Raw genomic sequence first — 19,965 nt, 5'->3', positions numbered from 1 at the left:
AGAATTCATGTTTGTTGTTACATTGCTATTAACAAGTAGATTAAGTGTCAAAAGAATCAATTTGTCTTCTTGGTGCCTAGAAGAGAGAAGATATAAAAAGGTTGGATTTCTTTTATTTTTGAACTTCATTTCTTTTTTTAATGGTCTTAAAACATTCAAGTAAATTCAATCAATAAAAAATTGCCATTGCTTCTCTTAACTGTCTATTGTCACATTTTATAAATTAGCGGGATCCCCCAGAAGAGGAAATACCATTCTGTACTCTGAAATCCTTTCCATCTGCTATCGAACATACTATACAATGGGCAAGAGATAAGGTAATAAAGATATTTGTTAAAGGAATATTTTTTGTAGTAGTAGAAAAGAAGATAGTCCCAGCTTCCAATTAGACTTCTGTTTGTAACTTTTTTCCCTCTTTTCCATAACAGTTTGAAAGTTCCTTTTCCCACAAGCCTTCATTATTTAACAAATTTTGGCAAACCTATTCATCTGCAGAAGAAGTCTTACAGGTAAAAATCAGTATATTTTAATACAAACAGTGTTTTGTGTCATTTTATTTAAAAGTTCCCTGCAATTGGTTTATTTTACCTTTAAAAAGAGATTAATGTTATTATTATTGTTTGTGGTAAGTACATGAAGAATTTTAAAATTAGCAGGTCACAAATGATCTTTTAAAAAGTTATTTTATTTTATTTTTTTAGTTTGGTTGAACTATATGGAGTTGCCTATATTTGACCATGTTTGACCCACAAAACATCAATTCATATGGTTCAACCTAATAAGAGTGTTATAATTCTAGGAGAGCTACAAATAATAAAACAGCTCTTTGTGAGTTCTAGTGAAACTTTCACAATTGGATAGTAATATCTCAGACTTATACTGTCATGGTGAGGACACGACAAAGATGTTTTCTTTCTTTCCTTTAATCCTAAAAATGCCAGCTTTTTAGTATAAAACATTATTCTTAGTACTTATTTTAGTCAGTACATACATACTACCAGTAGCTAGCAAAACAGAATAATTTGGGAGACAAGAAACTTTAGAGTTAAAATTTGATGTGCTATTTTTTTGCTGTTTCCTCTCCAAAAATGAAAGAAAAGAAAGGGAGAGAGGAGAAAGGAAAGGACAAGTAGCATGAGATGGCACTTCAAACTGTGGCTAGTACTCACCTGGGAGAGAGGGAGGAAGGCAGAGAGAGATTAATTGGAAATGCATTTGTTTTGTTTTCTCTCATTCTAGAAGCTACAAACTGGACACAGTTTAGAAGGCTCATTTCAAGTTATTAAATTACTTAGCAGAAGACCTAGAAATTGGTCCCAGTGTGTAGAGTTAGCAAGATTAAAGTTTGAAAAATATTTTAACCATAAGGTAAGTATGCATTATAAAACATTTTAAAAAGGTCTGCCCTTGGCTTATTTAATTACTACCAAATTAATTTCATTGACCTGAAATGTCTACTCTTTCTTTCAGGAAGTTTTTCAGAAATAAGTAGTAAATTAACTGAGAACAAGTGCTGAGTACACAACTAATTTCTCTTTAAATGTCACTTATTAATGAATGCATTTAAACTTCACTAATTGGCTTGTTAGATATACATTTAACTTATCCTTCTCTGTCTACAAAAATGGGTTTTATTAGCTAGAGTTTCCTTCTGGAGTATAAGGAATATATTTCATCAGTAGTCTAAATGTAGTTTCTTTTTCAGAGTAAAGGAAAAGACTGAAAAAATAGAGATATTCAGTCAGAAATTTTGTTGTAATTTTGCCTTCCCTATCCTGTCTGATAATCATATTTTGTGTTTCCTAATTTGTAAAATGGGGGTAATAAGTTGGTACCTAATTCATAGGGCAGTGATGAGGCTCAAATGAGTTAATCTATACTAATAAAAGGGTAATATGCTAATTAGACTGGACATCCTTCCGGACAAAGCCACAGTGGCAGGGGCTGAGGCAGAGGCAGTTAGGGGCGATCAGGCCAACAGGGGAGAGCAGTTAGGGGGCGATCAGGCTGGCAGGGGAGGGCAGGCAAGGGCCATCAAGCTGGCAAGGGGGGCAATTAGGGGCCATTAGGCCGGCAGGGGAGCAGTTAGGGGGCAATCAGGCAGGCAAGCAGTTAGTAAGTAGCCAGTCGTCCCAGATTGCAAGAGGTATGTCCGACTGGCAGTTTGGAGAGGGTGCAGGCCAGGCTGAGGGGAGCCCCCCTCCCATGCACGAATTTTGTGCACTGGGCCTCTAGTACATGTATAAAGCATTTAGAACAGAACCTGGCCCATAAATACTCAATAATATTGGCTGTTTTCTTACCTCCAATAACTTAACAATTGCTAGAATGTGTCCTGTACTCTCTCTTTAATATCCTCCTTTCTTTGGGCTTTTACCTATTGGAATAAATTTTAAGTTCATCCCTTTTTTAAAGTTTTTTTTAATTATACTTATCCTGCAATTCACTGTCTTCTTGGCTCTACTTCTTGGAAAAAGTGGTCTATACTCAACTTTGCCAACTCCACATCCAGTAAATGTGTCTTCTTTCCCCATTCTATTCAAATTATTCTGACCACGATTATCAATGATCTCTTGTTTCAAAATCTCGAACTGTTTTTAGTCCTTATCTTTTGTAGGTTTTTTAAAACTTCTTATAATGGAAAAATTGAGAACAATAGAATGTAGAGAAAATGGTATCATGAACTCCCATGTAATCATCATATGTCTGTCACCAAGGTTGAATAATTAACAACTCCTAGATAATCTTGTTTTAATCTATAACTCCACCCAATATACCCTTCCCCAGATGGTTTTGAAGCAAATCCCAAATATCCTATCTAATAATAGACAAACATGGTAATTGACCGTACCTTTGCTACGCCTCCTATCGGCTAATCAGAGCGATATGCAAATTAACCACCAACAAATATGGCAGCTAATTTGCATATTGCAGGCAGGGTGGGACAGTGCCATCCTGCCTGCCCCACCGCCATCCGGGCCTGCTATTTGCCACCTGGGGCGGTGGGGCGGGACAGCGCCATCCTGCCTGCCCTGCCGCCATCCGGGCCTGCTATTTGCGACCAGGGGCGGCGGGCATCCCGTGTGCGACCTGACCCGGGGCGGCTGGGCAGTGCAGCAGCGATCGGCTGGCCCGCCTGGCCACCATCTGGGCATCCTGTGTGCGACCCGACCTGGGGAGGCCGGGCGGGGCAGCAGCAATCAGCCAGCCCACCCAGGTGCCCCGTGTGCGACCTGGCCCGGGGCGGCCAGGCGGGGCAGCAAAGGCTTGAAAGCGGCTCTGGCCAGAGCGAAGGCCTGGGTCCCCGGTGCCGGAGGAAAACCGGTGCTGGCAGCCAGGGGAAAGGAAAGCCTATTGCACGAATCTTTTCATGCAGCAGGCCTCTAGTACCACTATAAAAATACAAAATAGTATGTATTATACTGGTTTAATTTTAATTTGAAAGTTGCTGAGTACTATGTAACATACACCACCATTTCTGTAAAAAGGAATGAAATAATCTAATTTGTGTTCACTGTAAATGCTGTTAACCTAAAAATAAAAGGCCAAATTGAGTGGCAATAAGCATTTAGATGAGATCCAAAATAATAGCTATTTAGGAAGCACTGATTCAAGCAGAAACTAGAATAGTATTCCAATTAGGAGGTGAAGGCAAGGGGTATTCATGAGAAGGAGAAAAATTACAGGAATAGAAGGGAGGATTTTTTTTTTCTTTATGGGTCTTAATACTCCAAAGAAGGAATTTCTATAGATGCAGATATCAGCATAGTGTTGCTAATTCTAAAGAATATCTAATTTTCAGTCTAATAGTCATAATGCTTTTCTGTTAGCTTTACAAACAGTTGTTTGGGATATAGTATTGCCGTAGGCCCAGTCCAGTGATTATTTCACCCAGTTTTACTATTCCAAAGGTTTGAGGGTTAAGACCTCTAAGGCAGTTCTTCTGGGATGGTAGCTCAGACCCATTTTGAAGTGGCTTCGTTTATATTATTTTTTATAATGACAAACTATTAGTGTTAATTTTAAAATAACAATAGAGCTTATTCCAGGTTTTGGTGTGGCGGGGAGAGGGCAGTGACAGAATCCAGAATGGACAGATGTAGTACAAGAGTAGCTGGGAGACTTCACTGACATCTTTTTGTGTGTTTTCATTGGTTTTTTTTTTACTTCATTTTTTTTCTTTAGGCTCTTCAGCTTCTTCATTGTTTCCCCCTAGATACTCGATTAAAAGATGGCAGTAAGTATAGCTGAGTATTGAGAAGGAAGTTTAATGTAATTTATTACTGGCTGTCTCAATTTAAAATAATATTTATCTATTTTTGTTAGGTTTGTTTTGGCAGTCACCAAAGAGACCTCCCTGTCCAATAAAATTTGATTTCAATGAACCTTTGTAAGTATTTACATCCAGGTTTATATTCATTTGTAAATTTTTAACTTTATATAAGTTTATCTTACTGGGAAAATATTCAGACTTTTTAATGTTAAACGTAGTCTGCCCAACCAAGCCAGTCACAACAACCCTTCTTTCCACACAATTTATTTATTTTCTGTGGTAAATACCCTCATTATTTTTATCTTTTCTAAAATGAAACCAAAGTGTCACCTCTTTGACTTTATCCATAAAAAGTGAAGAGACAGCAGATTTTCTCTATTTAATGAAGCTAGTATATAGGAAATTTAAGTTATTTGGGGTTAAGAATGATTACTACTAAATATCTCCCTAAATAACCTCAAATTAATTTTCAAAGGAGTTGGTCTTTGAGTGAATACCTGTATACCTATCCAGATGCTATATATATATAAGCATACACACACATATTAAACACTTTGTGTGTAAGCCTTCCTTTATGCTTAGGTTTTCATCCGGTGCTTACTTTAGGCTTCCACTCACCTAATCCTGACTGCTTGTTCTATCAAACTTACCTTTCTTTGTTTTAATACACTCTTTTGCTTAGTATGAACCACCTGACATACACTTTTTAATACCAAATATGTAATGCTTTTTTATGAATTTTCTTTCACTAGTATAATTTTTGCTTCTCTGACCACTCATATCCCCAAAGTAATCACAGTCACTACTTTGAAATATCAGTGCTTATAAGGATAAACATCTAATATTTTCTGTCTATAGCCTGTACAGTACTTAGATCTAGACCAGAATTTCACAGCCGGACTTTTAAAAAATAATCTTGTAATAAAAATTCTACGGTTATTTTCTTCATCAACATTTTAAAGACTAGTTTCTGATGAATTAAACATCTTATTTGAAACTGTGAATTCACACTTTGTTTTTTGGTTTTTTAATTTCAAAGGCACTTCAGTTTTCTTCTGAATGCTGCAAAATTATATGCTACAATCTATTGCATTCCATTTACAGAAAAGGTAAGATATTCTTAAAGCTTTAGCAAATGAAACAAAGCCAGGCTAGAATTATATGACTTACCAGCTAATTCCATCATCAAAATGTGTTTATATATTATGAGAATTTTTTTTTCGTTTTTTTATTTTGTTGCATTGTTGCCTATAGCAAAAGCTAAAATCTCATTGCAGCATTACTAAGTAGAAGAAAGTTAATTTTCTTTCTTCCTAAGTTTAAGTAGTGAAACACATTTATAAAAGCAGCCTTAGCTTTATTTTTAAAACATTTATAACATAGTAACTTCCATTGTAATTACTCTGACACCCAAAAGGAACTATTTTATAACAAATTTAAAATATTCCTTAGAGATTCTCTTTGTTAACATTGGTTTGGCTTATTTTATGATGCTTTTTTATATTCTTTTCAGAAAATTTGAAAATGCTACCTCATATTGACATCTCTTAGTCCTTATCATCATATCCATTCTGTTAGGCATTATCTTTTTTGACTAACTGTAAAGGATCCAATGCAGTTTCATTTGAGAGGCAAATTTGCAGTAGTGAATTTTTCCCCACAAATACATAGTAGAGCTAAATAAATTGTAACACTTTTAAATAGGCTGAATGGGGAAATATGAACCAGATTCATAAAATTCTGCCTATTTTAGATCTAGATCCAAATAGATCTAGCTTCCTAGGATCCAGATAAAAATGCCTGTTGTAGATTAATCCTTTTTAGTTAATATACAGTAAAATGTGCTGTGAATGTCCAGTAAAAATAATGGCATACAGTCTAGTATTCTTTTTGTAAAAAGAGTGGTAATTTTGTGATGTATCATAGGTGACCTCAAAAGCAGTTTGTCTCAGTTTTTCCTAAGCAGTTTCTTAATAGTAAATATGGATCTGATAACCTTAAATTTATCAAAGTTCATCTTGAACCATTTAAATATATTCATGTTTTCAAAGATATGAATTCAATTTACTTATTTATTTTATTTATTGAGTATAATTTTATGCCGAGAGCTTTGTAAAACAATGAAGACATAGTCCTCAATCTTAAAGCACTCAGTCTGATACAACCAGTTGTAAAACTACCTTTATAAAAATTTGTGGAAAGAACTAAGATTTTAAGTTTCTTGACAAATAAGTAGTTTTTTGCACATACTACTGTTCCCCCAGTCTTTTGGGTTGATATTTCTATAGAAATAAAGATAGGTATATGTCATAAATAAGTATAGTCTAAATAGTCAAATGATAAATTATTCAAATATTTTTATATGAAAAGGGACTTTTTATAGGACAATTTTAGCTTTAGAATTCAGAATTAAAAGAAAAAGTTTGTTCATAAATTACTTTTTTTAAAAAAACAGGACATATCAGCAGGTGCCCTCTTGAATATTCTTTCAGAAGTAAAGATTCAGGAATTCAAACCTTCCAGTAAGGTACGTTTAGAAATTCTTTTATTTGGCAAATAGTTATTGAACTTCTGTATGTGTCAAATTCCATTCTAAACCTGGAGAATCCAGGTTAGGGTTATAAAAATTTGAGTTAGATGTCTTTTTAAAATAAAAAATAGTACTTTAATTACTGATGATGTAGCTAGTTTCTTAGTTTGAGAATATTAACTTTACTGCCATCATGGGATGTCCAGTAAGTAATTCCTTAAGGATAAATTACTTGTATATGTTGCCCTGCATTTGTATAAAGAAAGACATATTCATTGGAAAAGAATTGCTTGTCAGCAGTCAAGAAATATTTAAAGGATACCTATGTATTTTATGGATCTATTGTTTCTTCGAAGACAGAAAACAGCTCTGTACTAGTTAGAGCCATGAAGTTTGTTTTGAAGTAGATTTGTGAGAATCACAAACTTTTGATTATTATCAACTTTATTTTAGTGTGGAATTTTAAAAGAGAACCATATAAATTCAGAGCTCACAAGCTATTCAGTAAATATTTTTAACACTCACTATAAAAAAGTTTGTTATATATATGTTTATTGTGGTTCTCTTAGTGAACAAAGTAAGCACTCTTGAGAAAAAAGTTTCTCATAGAGTTTAGATGTCAGTGTTAGGAGACAGATAATAAAGAAAACATATAAACAACATAATATTACCAACTTCTGCAAATGTGGAGAACCTTTTTTCTGCCAAGGGCCATTTGGATATTTATAACATCATTCGAGGGCCATACAAAATTATCAACTTAGCCCTGGCCGATGTAGTACTGGTGGTTGGGCGTCAACCCAGGAACTAAGAGTCGAAGGTTTAATTCCTGGTCAGGGCTCATGCCCAGGTTGCAGGCTCGATCCTCAGTGGGGGGATGTGCAGGAGGCCACCAATCAATGATTCTCTCTTATCATTGATGTTTCTAACTCTCTCCCTTCCTATCTCTCTAAAAACTAATATAAACATTTTTTTTTTAATTATCAACTTAAAAATTAGCCTACTATATGTGGTCTATCATTTAATTAACTCATCCCTAATGCCTTGCAGGGGCAGACCAAATGATTTTGCAGGCCTTATACAGCCCACAGGCCTTTATAGTCCATGGGCCGGATGTTCCCCAACCATATGTAACATTACACCATAATGATTAATAATCTGATTAAACTAGGTAGGGGGAATAAACTAGGTATGATAACCAAACTTAGATATTGGATGTGATACATTAATGAACATGTATACATGTATTTAAAGGTTGTTCAAACAGATGAAACAGCACGGAAACCAGACCAGATTCCTATCAGCAGTGAAGATGAGAGGAATGCTATTTTCCAACTAGAAAAGATTATGTCATCTAATGAAGCTACCACAAGTAAGAGCTAATCTTTATTAAAATGTTTTGAACTTGGAGAGATTTCTGTTTTTGCTAAGTTCTACACCCAAAAGCTTATGGGATTTAATAATAATAATAGTAATGATATTAGTTGATTTCATGATCTAATGAAATATACTGTTCATCTTAAACTGTGACTGAATTCATAATTTTCTCCACCATTGCCCTACTCTCAAAAGCTCAAATGTAAGTCTGCTTTGTTATTGTTCTGATTATTTTAGGTTCTGTTGTGACTCATTTTTAACTTATGACTAGAATAATGAGCAAAAAGTGGAGTCATTAAGTTAGACAAGTCACTTCAGGATAAAAATGCATAGACAAATTTTTTTTCTTGGCTTCTTAGTCTCCATAATTACACACAGGGAATACAAACTGACCTACACAAATACTTTGTCTTAAACATAGGGAAACTGAACAGTTAATTCCTTAAAAACAGAGCTACTAATTCATGTTTTTAGACCTGTTCATCATTTCCCTATTACATAAATCAATAGTTACCAAACTTTTGGATTTTATGCACAGACCAATAAAATTCAGGGAAAACAACCAGGATTATTTATTTTACAAATAAAAGGTAACCATCTTAGTTTATTAATTATAGTTCTGGAAAAAAACATACTATCATTTCTTTTTCATTTCATCACAGATCAAATTATACCTATCTACAGAATGATTATGGGAACCACTGATCTAGAAATCTTTAAAAAAGATGCATATTTTTATTTGACCAACTTACCCTATTCTTAGTTATCAAAGGTCAAATGTTTCAGAGTAGTATGTTTCAAATCAACTTTCAAACAATACCCACTGTTGCCTTTTTATTGTAAACCACTTACTAGCAGATGTGGTACATGGCTTTCTTATTTTTCTATTTTTTAGAAAACTTTTTATAATCTAGAAAATTCTCTAATCTAGTGGTATAAAAGCCATTATTTTCATTTTCTTCAATATCTGCAGTTCCTTGCATTTTTCTTGTACATTTCAGTCATTCAAAAACGTAAACAAAAAAGAACCTATAAGAGTAGTGAACCCACATTGCTTTTCACCTGGTAAAATCTTTACCACTTACTAGGAAACTTATTTTTCTGGTTGTTATGATTAGGTGACCTTCAGATGGCAGTCCTTTCATTTGAAAAAGATGATGATCGTAATGGACACATAGATTTCATCACAGCTGCATCAAATCTTCGTGCTAAAATGTATAGCATTGAACCAGCTGACCGTTTCAAAACAAAGCGCATAGCTGGTAAAATTATACCTGCTATAGCAACAACCACTGCTGCAGTTTCTGGCTTGGTGAGTTTATTATTATTTCAGTGAAAATGCATCTTTTTCATAGCCTCTTTCCTTTTTTCCCATTGTACTACCTCCAACCAGTCACTCAGAGATCTTAGAAAAGGAGAGGTATACATATTGATCTTATAATTTAAAATTGCAAGACATTTGTTAAAGTAATCTACATTTTAAATTTTTACAATAAAAATATATTTTTATTGATTTCAGAGAGGGAGAGGGAGAGAGATTGAAACATCAGTGATGAGAGAGAATCATTGATCAGCTGCCTCCTGCATGCCCCACACTAGGGATTGAGCACAACCCCAGGCATGTGCCCCATCTAGGAATCAAACTGTAACCTCCTGGTTCATAGGTTGATGCTCAACCAGTGAGCCATGCCAGCCGGGCAGGTATACAAACATTTTAACATTAAAAAAAATAAGCTCTGTCAAGATAGTCTAATTTTTCTTAAAGGCACTAATCCTCTTAATCATCTTTGTGTTCTCCATACCAAGCAGGTACTCTTTTTCTTTAATAAAATGAACTGCCCTGATCTTTGCTGTTGGATTTTAGTGCTCTGCCTTAAAAAATTGTAATTCCCTATTTGTGATTCAGATTTCTTACAATTTAATCTTCCCTTAATGATTCAGAATCTTTACAATGGCCCTAATTATTACACTGTATACAGTGTTATTCTTAGAAGTCATGTAATTATCTGCCCCTGTATTGTGCTTAGACTATTGTATTTTTGAGTTCTGCTATCTGCTTTCAAAGTAGGAAGATTACCTGGTTAAGTTAACATATATTTTTTAATAACCTTGTTCACCATGTAGAGAACAGATGGAGAGTTTGAAGTATATATGCTAAAACTGGAGAGACTTAGAAGAAATTTATATTACTCTAGTCCAGTACTTGATTTTACTCTTTACAGAGAAATGCTTAAGAAGAATCTAGGGACATTAAGTAGAGATAATTAAAGTCATTAATAGTTTTAGCCTTTTTATATAATCAGTGTACCTTTTTTTAATCTAGGTTGCATTGGAGATGATCAAAGTAGCTGCTGGCTGTCCCTTTGAAGCTTACAAAAATTGTTTCCTTAACTTAGCCATTCCAATTATAGTGTTTACAGAAACATCTGAAGTAAGAAAAACTGAAATCAGGTATGCATGAAGCTCTATTTCTTGTACATAATAAAATTTTTACCTTTCAAAAGGGAAAAATACTAACTTCACATTTTCTTTTTTCTAAATCTATAAATTCTTACCAATACTTCAAGAACAGGTGAAAACCCTATCTTCTTGAAGTATTTTTGACTAAACCACCCATACAACTCTCACAATACTTAATCTGTCACACTGTTTAGCATTGTACTGTTTTATGGTTTCACATACCTAACTCAAATGAATTAGAAGACACCTTTAGTTTCTGACTAATGGATTATCCGATTTAGAATCTAGTTCCAAAAGCTATGTGACAAAGCAAAGCATTTGCCCTGGATCTTCATTTTTGGCTTTCCAGACTGGCAACAACCAAAAATTTGAAAACATCTATCTTGGCAAGACTGTGAGAAAGCACTTTCATATATCACTGATGAGAGTATAAAGTAGTGTAACCCATAATATGGGGAATATAGCACTGTATTTCAGATTTACAGATACATTTACATTCATATCAAATGATATATGTACAAGATATTCATTCTGGCATCATTTGTCATAACCAAAGATTGGAGCAACCCAACTGTTCAGTGGTAGGGCACTATAACATCCACACAGTGAAACTCATGCAGGTGATTAAAAAAGAGAGGGGGAAGACTCTCACTAAGTCATACTGATTTATAATGAGATGCTAGAAAAATCAATAAGGAACTGATAAAAGTGGTTACCTGTGTGGTATGTTGGAGAAATAAGTTTATGGAATAATTAGGAGTTGTATTTTCCTTTTTCCCTCCACATTAATATCTAGCTAAATTACAAATAATGGATTTCTTGGGGCTTTTTATTATTATTATTATTATTATTAAAGGGAAGAAAATTAAAATGTTTTCTGAATATTTTCTACAACAGAAATGGAATATCATTTACAATTTGGGACCGATGGACTATACATGGAAAAGAAGATTTCACCCTCTTGGATTTTATAAATGCTGTCAAAGTGAGACACGTATTCACTTAGTTGCTTTGAGTTTGTTTTTTATACATTAGTTGCTTTGAGTCTTAGTTTTTATACATAAATTTATGGGACAATTTTATAAGTATTATTTTTACTGGCTGTAAAACCTTGTCACCCAAAACTTTATATTTAGATGAAGCTTTGATAATTGTTTCTCTTTTGGATATTCACTTTCAGGAAAAGTATGGAATTGAGCCAACAATGGTGGTACAGGGAGTCAAAATGCTTTATGTTCCTATAATGCCTGGTCATGCAAAAAGATTGAAGTTAACGTAAGTATCACACACTGTATGCAAAAGAGTCACAGGAATGGAAACATACAAGCTGGATGCACACTGGAAAATTAAATATAGCGGTTTATCGAAATTCAGATAGAAATATGTGTTTTACTCCTAATGGCAATCCAAAGACCGTGAATCTACCAAGCTCAGTTGGCTACCTCTCAAGAGAGATTCTTAAGATTATAATACCCTTGTGAATTTATTGTAGTTCAGTGTTAACTTTTCAGCCAATAGGCTTAGAAACCTAATTTGATCAACATATCAAGTGAAAATAGATCCACCTCTCCTGTGGAAACACATAATGACCAGGAATATGAGACTGAAGTATAAAAACAAAAATGCGAAATTATTATTTTCATTCATTCACAATTTTTTTTTTAGGAGTATCTACTATGTGCCAGGTACTTTGGTAAGCATTAGGGGTATAGCAGTGAGCAAAGCCAAGTCCCTGTCCTACTTGGAGAGTTTGTATAACAACTAGATAAGTACATCAGATAGTATTAAATGCTATGGAGAAAAGAAAGCAGAATAAGGGGGTAAATTGCTATATTATATTAAGTAGTCTAGTTAATCCTTCTTGTCGTAGGTAGCATTTCAGCAGGGACCTAAAGAAAGAAAGGGAACCAAAAAAGGCAGTCTTTACAATGGTCTGCAAGGCCCTAAAAGATCTGGTTCCCAGTTACTCCTCTAAATTTCTTTTATACTTCTCTCCCTTTACTCTCAAAATTCTATCTATACTGGTCATTCTTTCTTTTCTTTGAACACTCCAGGCATGCACTAGCATGAAACCTTTGCTGTCATTGTTCCCTCTGCTTGTACCTCTTTCTGCGATAACAACCTGGTTAATTCTCACTTATGGTCTTTGTACCTCTTGAAGAGGCCTCCATGAGCCCTGTTAAAATACTGCATTCTATCTGCTACCCCCTCCTCGCATGCTTGATCCCCTTTGCTCTACTTTTTCTCTTTAATATAGAATTTATCACTGACTTGTAGCTACTATATAATGTTTATTAATTATCTGTTTCCCCCAGCACCTAGACCAGGGGTCCTCAAACTACGACCCGCGGGCCACATGCAAATACAAATATTGTATTTGTTCCCGTTTTGTTTTTTTACTTAAAAATAAGATATGTGCAGTGTGCATAGGAATTTGTTCATAGTTTTTTTTTAAACTATAGTCCAGCCCTCCAACGGCCTGAGGGACAGTGAACTGGCCCCCTGTTTAAAAAGTTTGAGGACCCCTGACCTAGACCATTAGCTTCACAAGGGGTCAAATCTCTATTTACACGGATATATTTCAAGAACCTAGACCATTTGTAATACTTTACGCAATAAAAAATAAAATAAATAAATAAATAAATAAATAATTTTTAAAAAAAGAAGCCCTGTTAAAATCTGAAGAAAAAAAAAGAACCTAGACCAATGCCTGGCACAAAATAGACATTAATAAATATTTGCCATATGAATAAATGAATCTCCACATGATGGTGCTATAACATGTCAACTTTATGATTATCAGTTAATGAGGTTATTCACTGTTTTTTATTATTATAATCCAGTCTTAATTATCTATACTTCACAAACAGAATTCCTATTATATTAGCTAAGGCAGTGGTCGGCAAACTGCGGCTCACGAGCCACATGCCACTCTTATATTGGTTGTGTTTTTTTAATTCAGATCCCTAAGTATCTTTTGGATAAAGAGTAGTATTTAGAATTATGTCATATACTAACTAGATGAGATTGGAATGTGTGGTCCTGAAGTGTATTATCTAGTGAAATTTAACATTTGCTGTGAATATTCATAAAAATACTTTATAGAATTGGCCAATATGTATAAGCTCCAGCATGATGTTTTGTGAATAATATTTCTCATTTGATTACATTGTTTACTTAGCAGATAACTTACTGAGTATCTATGAAGTGGCTTGATAAGCTTGACTTCAGAAATACCTGGGTTCACATCCTTCCTCAGCTATTTCATTGTTTTGTCACATGGAGTAGTAGCTTATTGAACTTTTTTGAAACTTAGTTTCCTATCCACAAACAGGGATGTTTGTGCTATTGAATACTAAAGTAATAGTAAGGGCTAGTATTGTAATAGCAAGTAAAAAACATTCCATAAATATTACTCCTGTTAATGTTCTGTCATCATACATCTTTATCAAATAGACCAGTGGTCGGCAAACTCATTAGTCAACAGAGTCAAATATCAACAGTATAACGATTGAAATTTCTTTTGAGAGCCAAATTTTTTAAACTTAAACTATATAGGTAGATACATTGTTATTAACTTAATTAGGGTACTCCTAAGGGTTAGGAAGAGCCACACTCAAGGGAGCCTCATGTGACTCGCAAGCCGCAGTTTGCTGACCACTGAAATAGACTTGCTCTCAAGGAGTTCACAGTTTAAGGAAAAGTCACATGTTAACCATTAAAATGTAATTGAATAGTTATTATAATAAAGGTTTTTACAGAATACTATGGGTACTACTAAATCAAACCTTCTGCTTAGGGGAAATTTTATTTGCACTACTTTTGAAAATGGATTATATCAGGCAAAAGCAATAGTTTGTGCAAAGGCATGCAGCTAATAATAAAAAGCGTACATGATCTATTTGGAAAATCAAGTATTTTTGAATGACTTAACGGTGAGATGGATAAGAGTAAGGGGTGGAAAGAATGAAAGTTATATATGGGACAAACTATCTTTGTAAAATGGAAGGAGCTAATATTGAGGATTAAAAATGTTGTAGTTCAGAGCCTGGCATGAGCTAGGTATGACAGATAACATTATTAGGCAAGAGAATAAAATAAGATTTACTTTTTAAGAGAATGTTGGCAGCAGAGTAGATTGGAGGTAGAAGAGAAACTGGAGACAGCTGTCTAGAACAGCCGTGGGCAAACTACGGCCCTCGGGCCGAATCTGGCCCGTTTGAAATGAATAAAACTAAAAAAAAAAAAAAGAAAGACCGTACCCTTTTATGTAATGATGTTTACTTTGAATTTATATTAGTTCACACAAACACTCCATCCATGCTTTTGTTCCGGCCCTCCGGTCCAGTTTAAGAACCCATTGTGGCCCTCGAGTCAAAAAGTTTGCCCACCCCTGGTCTAGAAGCTAATGCAGTAATAGGGTATATAGATGATGGTTTAATTTAAGACAGCAGTGACAATAGCAAAAACTAAGTGGTGGGGGAGGGGGTTAGAGTTTTTTTAATCCATTACAGTTTACATTCAGTATTGTTTATTCTTGTATTAGTTTCAGGTGTACGCACAGTGGTTAGACCAGTGGTCGGCAAACTGCGGCTCTTTGCCCCCTTGAGTGTGGCTCTTCCACAAAATACCACGTGCAGTATTTTAAATATGAGGGAAGCTTTTCTCAACAGGTTTCAGGAATTCAGAAACAGCAAAGCAACATTAGCCTTCGTTAAAAACCTCTCAATGCTACTGTAACAGAATTAAATTTTTCTCCCTTTAATATTGACATTGGCAACTTTGAAATGCAATTGCTGGATTTAAAAAAACAAAGAACTGTGGAGCTCGAAATTTGAACGTCTTTGTGCTGATATAGAAATATTGGAGAAAAACAAATGTGAACTTAGTTCAAAGCACAAGTGGTCTGCTTTGAAAGACCTTGAGAAGGAAGTTTTGTTGATTTTTAACACTTGGAATAGTATTCCTGATTCATATAATCAACTGAAAAACTAGTGTTTGCTGTTCTTTCCTTATTCGGGTCTACATATTTATGCGAACAATCATTTTCAAGCATGAACCTTATCAAGATTAAATTGAGAAGTCGTCTTATTGATGAGAACTTGGAATCATGCCTAAAATTAAAAACAACATACAAACCTGACTTACCCAAACTTTCCAAGGAGATGCAAGGCTATTGTTCACATTAGTGTTTGTCAGTCATTGTCATGATTTAATTTTATGGATATTGTAAGGTAAATTGTAAGGAATTTAATTTTATCAATAAATAATATCCTTATTAAGTATGATATCAAGTTTTATTCAACGTACCTATAGTTTAACTAAGACTTAAAACTTTAAGTAAAGTTTATTAAGTTAATTTTAGGGAATGTTGTGGAGTGAAAGAAGATGTAGTGTCGAGGATTGAGAAAGGTATGTTGAGATGGTTTGGACATATAGAGAGGATGAACAAAAGGAGATAGACGAAACAAGTATATAAGATGAGTGTGGATGGGAGAGTTGGAAGGGGTCGACCTCAGCGAATGTACCTCAATCAGATTGAGAATGTTAGCAAAGGCCAGCTTAGGAGTACCCTAATTAAGTTAATAACAATGTACCTACCTATATAGTTTAAGTTTAAAAAATTTGGCTCTCAAAAGAAATTTCAATCGTTGTACTGTTGATATTTGGCTCTGTTGACTAATGAGTTTGCCGACCACTGGGTTAGACAATCATATTTTACAACGTGGTCCCCCATCCCCCATGTTTTAAGTACCCCTCTGATCCCATTGGTAGTTGTTACAATATTATTGACTATATCCTTTATGCTGTAATTTACATTCCTGTGTCTATTTTGTAACTACCAATTTGTTTAAGTGTTTTTTTGGTTCGTAGGATAAACAGAGGATATAAGGGAAAGGTGATACTTAAGAATGTGTTTTACTGTGATGTTTCTAGCTTACATTCGAAGATTTAAATATTGCTTGCTTTTTACTCTTTACAGAGATAGGAATGAGAAGAATTTATGATTTCTCTAAACTTTATAGGAGTTATAGGAGAATTTGTTTTCTTAAATCATTGCTTTCAAAAAGCATTTTGGGTTTTTTATGTTTTTTGTGTGTTGGAGAATTTGTTTCACTTTTTGTTTTTGAATAAATGGTTTATATTCTTTACCACTACTAGCAGTGGTCCATAGTGATTCACTGTTAGGTAAGTGAGTGTCTTAAGTTTAGAGCTTTTAGTTAAAAAAAAAAAGAATAGATGAAAACAGATGTATTATTGGGGTTAAAATGAAATTAAAGTCTAGATACAAGTCCGATTCTCTGGGCAATGTTAGTCAGCAAATCATTCATTTTAGGAATTTACCAAATTATTTGTCTTTTGTTATTTTTCTTAGAATGCATAAACTTGTGAAACCTACTACTGAAAAGAAATATGTGGATCTTACTGTGTCATTTGCCCCAGACACTGATGGAGATGAAGATTTGCCTGGACCTCCAGTAAGATACTACTTTAGTCATGACACTGATTAACAGAAGTTGTCTTAAAGTTGCTGCAGCACTTCTTTGATTTTAGAAAGAGTGACTTAATTCAGAGCTGCAAAATGAGCTCATATTACTAATGGATTTCTCTTTGAGGAAACCTTAATTTAAGGGACATAACATCAGGAAACTACACTGAAGAATTGCAAAACATTTTGGAGCATAGTATATACTTGTTATGTGGACATGATCACAAGCACCTTTGAATTGGAATGCCATTTTATAATGCTTACAACAAATTTGTGTATTAACCTCTCTGGATGAATAGAAGGAAAAAATATGTATCCATGACCAGAAGAGAGAAAAGTTTAAAAAAAATTAAAGTAACAAATGCAACTATCCACAAAGTTTAATCCTATTTTATGAATTTCTTATTTGTTTACTTTTTGAGGCCTGTTTTTCTATACAAATAGTGTCAGGCACCCTGTACCTCTCATGATTAGACTTTGAATTTAACACCAGTGGGAAGTGGAGAGATGGTGAATGAAGAGTAGACATTTTAAGTTTTATAGTTGCAGTTTACTGTCCTATTACCTCTGCTAGTTTAACCAGAGTTTGTTATATCACCGTCTCCCAAAAATCAGGATCTTTGTTGATAGCATCAGTGTTGTAAGCCATGAGCAGTAGGTCAGATGACTAAATGTTAACTGTATTACATGGACTCTGATAACCCTCTTAGAGAATCCGTGAATGTGAACAGATGTAGCTAATCATTTGATTCTTCACTATGCCGTCTCATGTGGCCGTTTTATTTATTTGGAACTCTAGACCTAATTGTCATAGTATGTAAGATTAAAAGGTTTTGTGAAGGGAGTGTTTTTTAAAAGTAGTTGAAAACTAGAAATTAAAAAATTATCACTAGTTGAGTCTTGGATTTTTTTTTCCAGCAACCTAATAAACAGGAGGGAAAAAATTTAATATTTTATGTTAAAAAAAAAACGTATTATTTTATTCTGCATTCCCAGAAAGGGAATAAAAATAAAAATTTATTTTTTTAGGTCTTTGATGACAGAAACTTTCTGTTTTCTGATATGAGCTGTTGCATATGTTCATATAAGTGCTATCATTAAAATGACATAAAGTATAATCAACACTGTAAACTCAATGAAAACAGCAAGTGTTTCTTTTTCTAAAACTACCGTGTATTTTAAAGCAAGTTTAACCCACAGAAGTCATTTTCCTCTAGTCTAGCTGCTTTTCTTCTGCTCCCCTGTTCAGACCATTAGTAGGTACTTTGATAAAACTAAATTCACATCAGTATTACTCCAATTAGGTATATTTTTATATCCTCAACTTTTATTTTATTTACAAATACTTTAAATGACTATCAACCAGCTTTGTTATTTTATTCTTTTGTAAAAGTATTATCCAGTTGAGAAAATAAATTTCTTTAGGAGTAGAAGGTGAAAATTGTTTGGTTAACAGATAGATAATCTGTGCATTGGGAAGTGGAGAGAAGTGGACAGGATGAATTTAAAGGAAATGGCTACCTTTGAAATAAGCAATTAATTTTTGGTTCCTCATATCCTACTCTATCCAGTTGTGCATATTAGAAATATAATGCTTAAAATTAATGTTACTTAAAATCGAACCCAGAAACATCAGAGTTCTATGGCTTAGAACTTTAGAGGGAAGGAATAATAAAAGGAGTTTTCTGTAAGAAGCCTTTTTCCCCACTTTTATATTGTTTTGTGCTCCATGATAGTAACTGATATTTTCCAAGTAGCCATTCAGTAAGTCAACTATGACCTAATAGCTTGCTTATCATTTGATATAAATCTCCAAATCTCTTCCAAAGTAAATTTAGAATGTGCTCTCAATTCTTATTTATATAGAACAGTGCGTTAGCAGATACAAACAAAATCAACAGGGATTAAACCTGAAACCCTTTTGTTGTTGTTGTTGTGTTTTTCTGTAGGTAATAGTTATTGCCATTAATTTCTTCTGTTTAGTTCTACTAAGCTGGAAAGCCAAGATGAAGTTAATGACAATTTTTTTCATTCTCTAGTTTATTTCTGTACTATGATATTAGTACTAGTGTTTGCAATACCAGGTGCAAAAAATTAATTATTTAATTTTGTATGGTACCACTGAGTAATTTTTTACTTGCTAAAAATAAATTAAGAAATTTGACAATATCTTTGTAAATCCAGAGATTTCAATTTTACTATTTATTTTGTTGGTAATGTTGCTTTGGTGTTTCCTAATTATCAAGTTTTGCAGTCATGGACATACGAAGTCACTGGATGTGGAGGGACATTACTTAAAAGTTTATTTGGCTCCTGGGAAGTCTATTAAAACAATTGGGGGTAAATGGTGGTGACCATGTAAAACCCAGAAGATCTGCTAAATCCCAAACTGTTAGCTGCAGATTTCTAATGCCTGTTTTGGAGTTCAAAGCAGTTATGTTAACTCATCTATAAGTTCCTCTAAATTGTCCCAAAGATAGAACTTGGAATTAGATGTGTATCATTGAGTCTACTATTTTATAATTAGTAAAATGAAGACAGAAAGAAAATTGTTCTCTTGAGATTTTGAGAAAAAACCTCTTGACCTAATAATTCATAATGAATATTATCAAAAATTTACTGTAATCATCTATCTACACTAATAAAAGAGAAACATGGTAATTGGCATATGACAGCTACCCTTCCCATTGGCTAATCAGGGCAATATGCAAATTAACTGTCAGCCAAGATGGCGGCCGGCAGCCAGGCAGCTTGAAACTAACATGAGGCTTGCTTGCTTCAGTGACGGAGGACTCCAATGTTCCCCACCTGCCGCTGCAGGCCTCTGAGCCTGCA

At 34.1% G+C, this 19,965-nt stretch overlaps 1 protein-coding gene across 2 annotated transcripts in view; it reads left to right on the top strand.

The window, feature by feature from the left end:
• UBA6 (ubiquitin like modifier activating enzyme 6) overlaps positions 1-19,479 on the top strand; it is a 66,845-nt gene extending 47,366 nt beyond the window's left edge. Inside the window, exons 21-33 of one of the 2 annotated variants that reach the window (XM_036335437.1) lie at positions 228-317; positions 429-509; positions 1,240-1,368; positions 4,186-4,237; positions 4,327-4,390; positions 5,313-5,382; positions 6,729-6,800; positions 8,058-8,175; positions 9,299-9,492; positions 10,504-10,631; positions 11,538-11,625; positions 11,821-11,915; positions 17,017-19,479. In XM_036335437.1, the coding sequence (XP_036191330.1) occupies positions 228-317; positions 429-509; positions 1,240-1,368; positions 4,186-4,237; positions 4,327-4,390; positions 5,313-5,382; positions 6,729-6,800; positions 8,058-8,175; positions 9,299-9,492; positions 10,504-10,631; positions 11,538-11,625; positions 11,821-11,915; positions 17,017-17,152 (1,317 nt within the window). In that variant the 3' untranslated portion in view covers positions 17,153-19,479. The remainder of the gene's footprint in view (positions 1-227; positions 318-428; positions 510-1,239; positions 1,369-4,185; positions 4,238-4,326; positions 4,391-5,312; positions 5,383-6,728; positions 6,801-8,057; positions 8,176-9,298; positions 9,493-10,503; positions 10,632-11,537; positions 11,626-11,820; positions 11,916-17,016) is intronic. The other variant, XM_036335429.1, reaches the window with a different exon arrangement.
• The last annotated feature ends 486 nt before the right edge of the window (positions 19,480-19,965 follow it).

Source organism: Myotis myotis, unplaced genomic scaffold, assembly GCF_014108235.1.
Source record: "Myotis myotis isolate mMyoMyo1 unplaced genomic scaffold, mMyoMyo1.p scaffold_m19_p_1, whole genome shotgun sequence".
In the NCBI taxonomy this organism is placed as follows: Eukaryota; Metazoa; Chordata; class Mammalia; order Chiroptera; family Vespertilionidae; genus Myotis; species Myotis myotis.
Note: the sequence above shows the minus strand (reverse complement) of the source record. Positions and strands in the feature narration are given on the sequence as shown.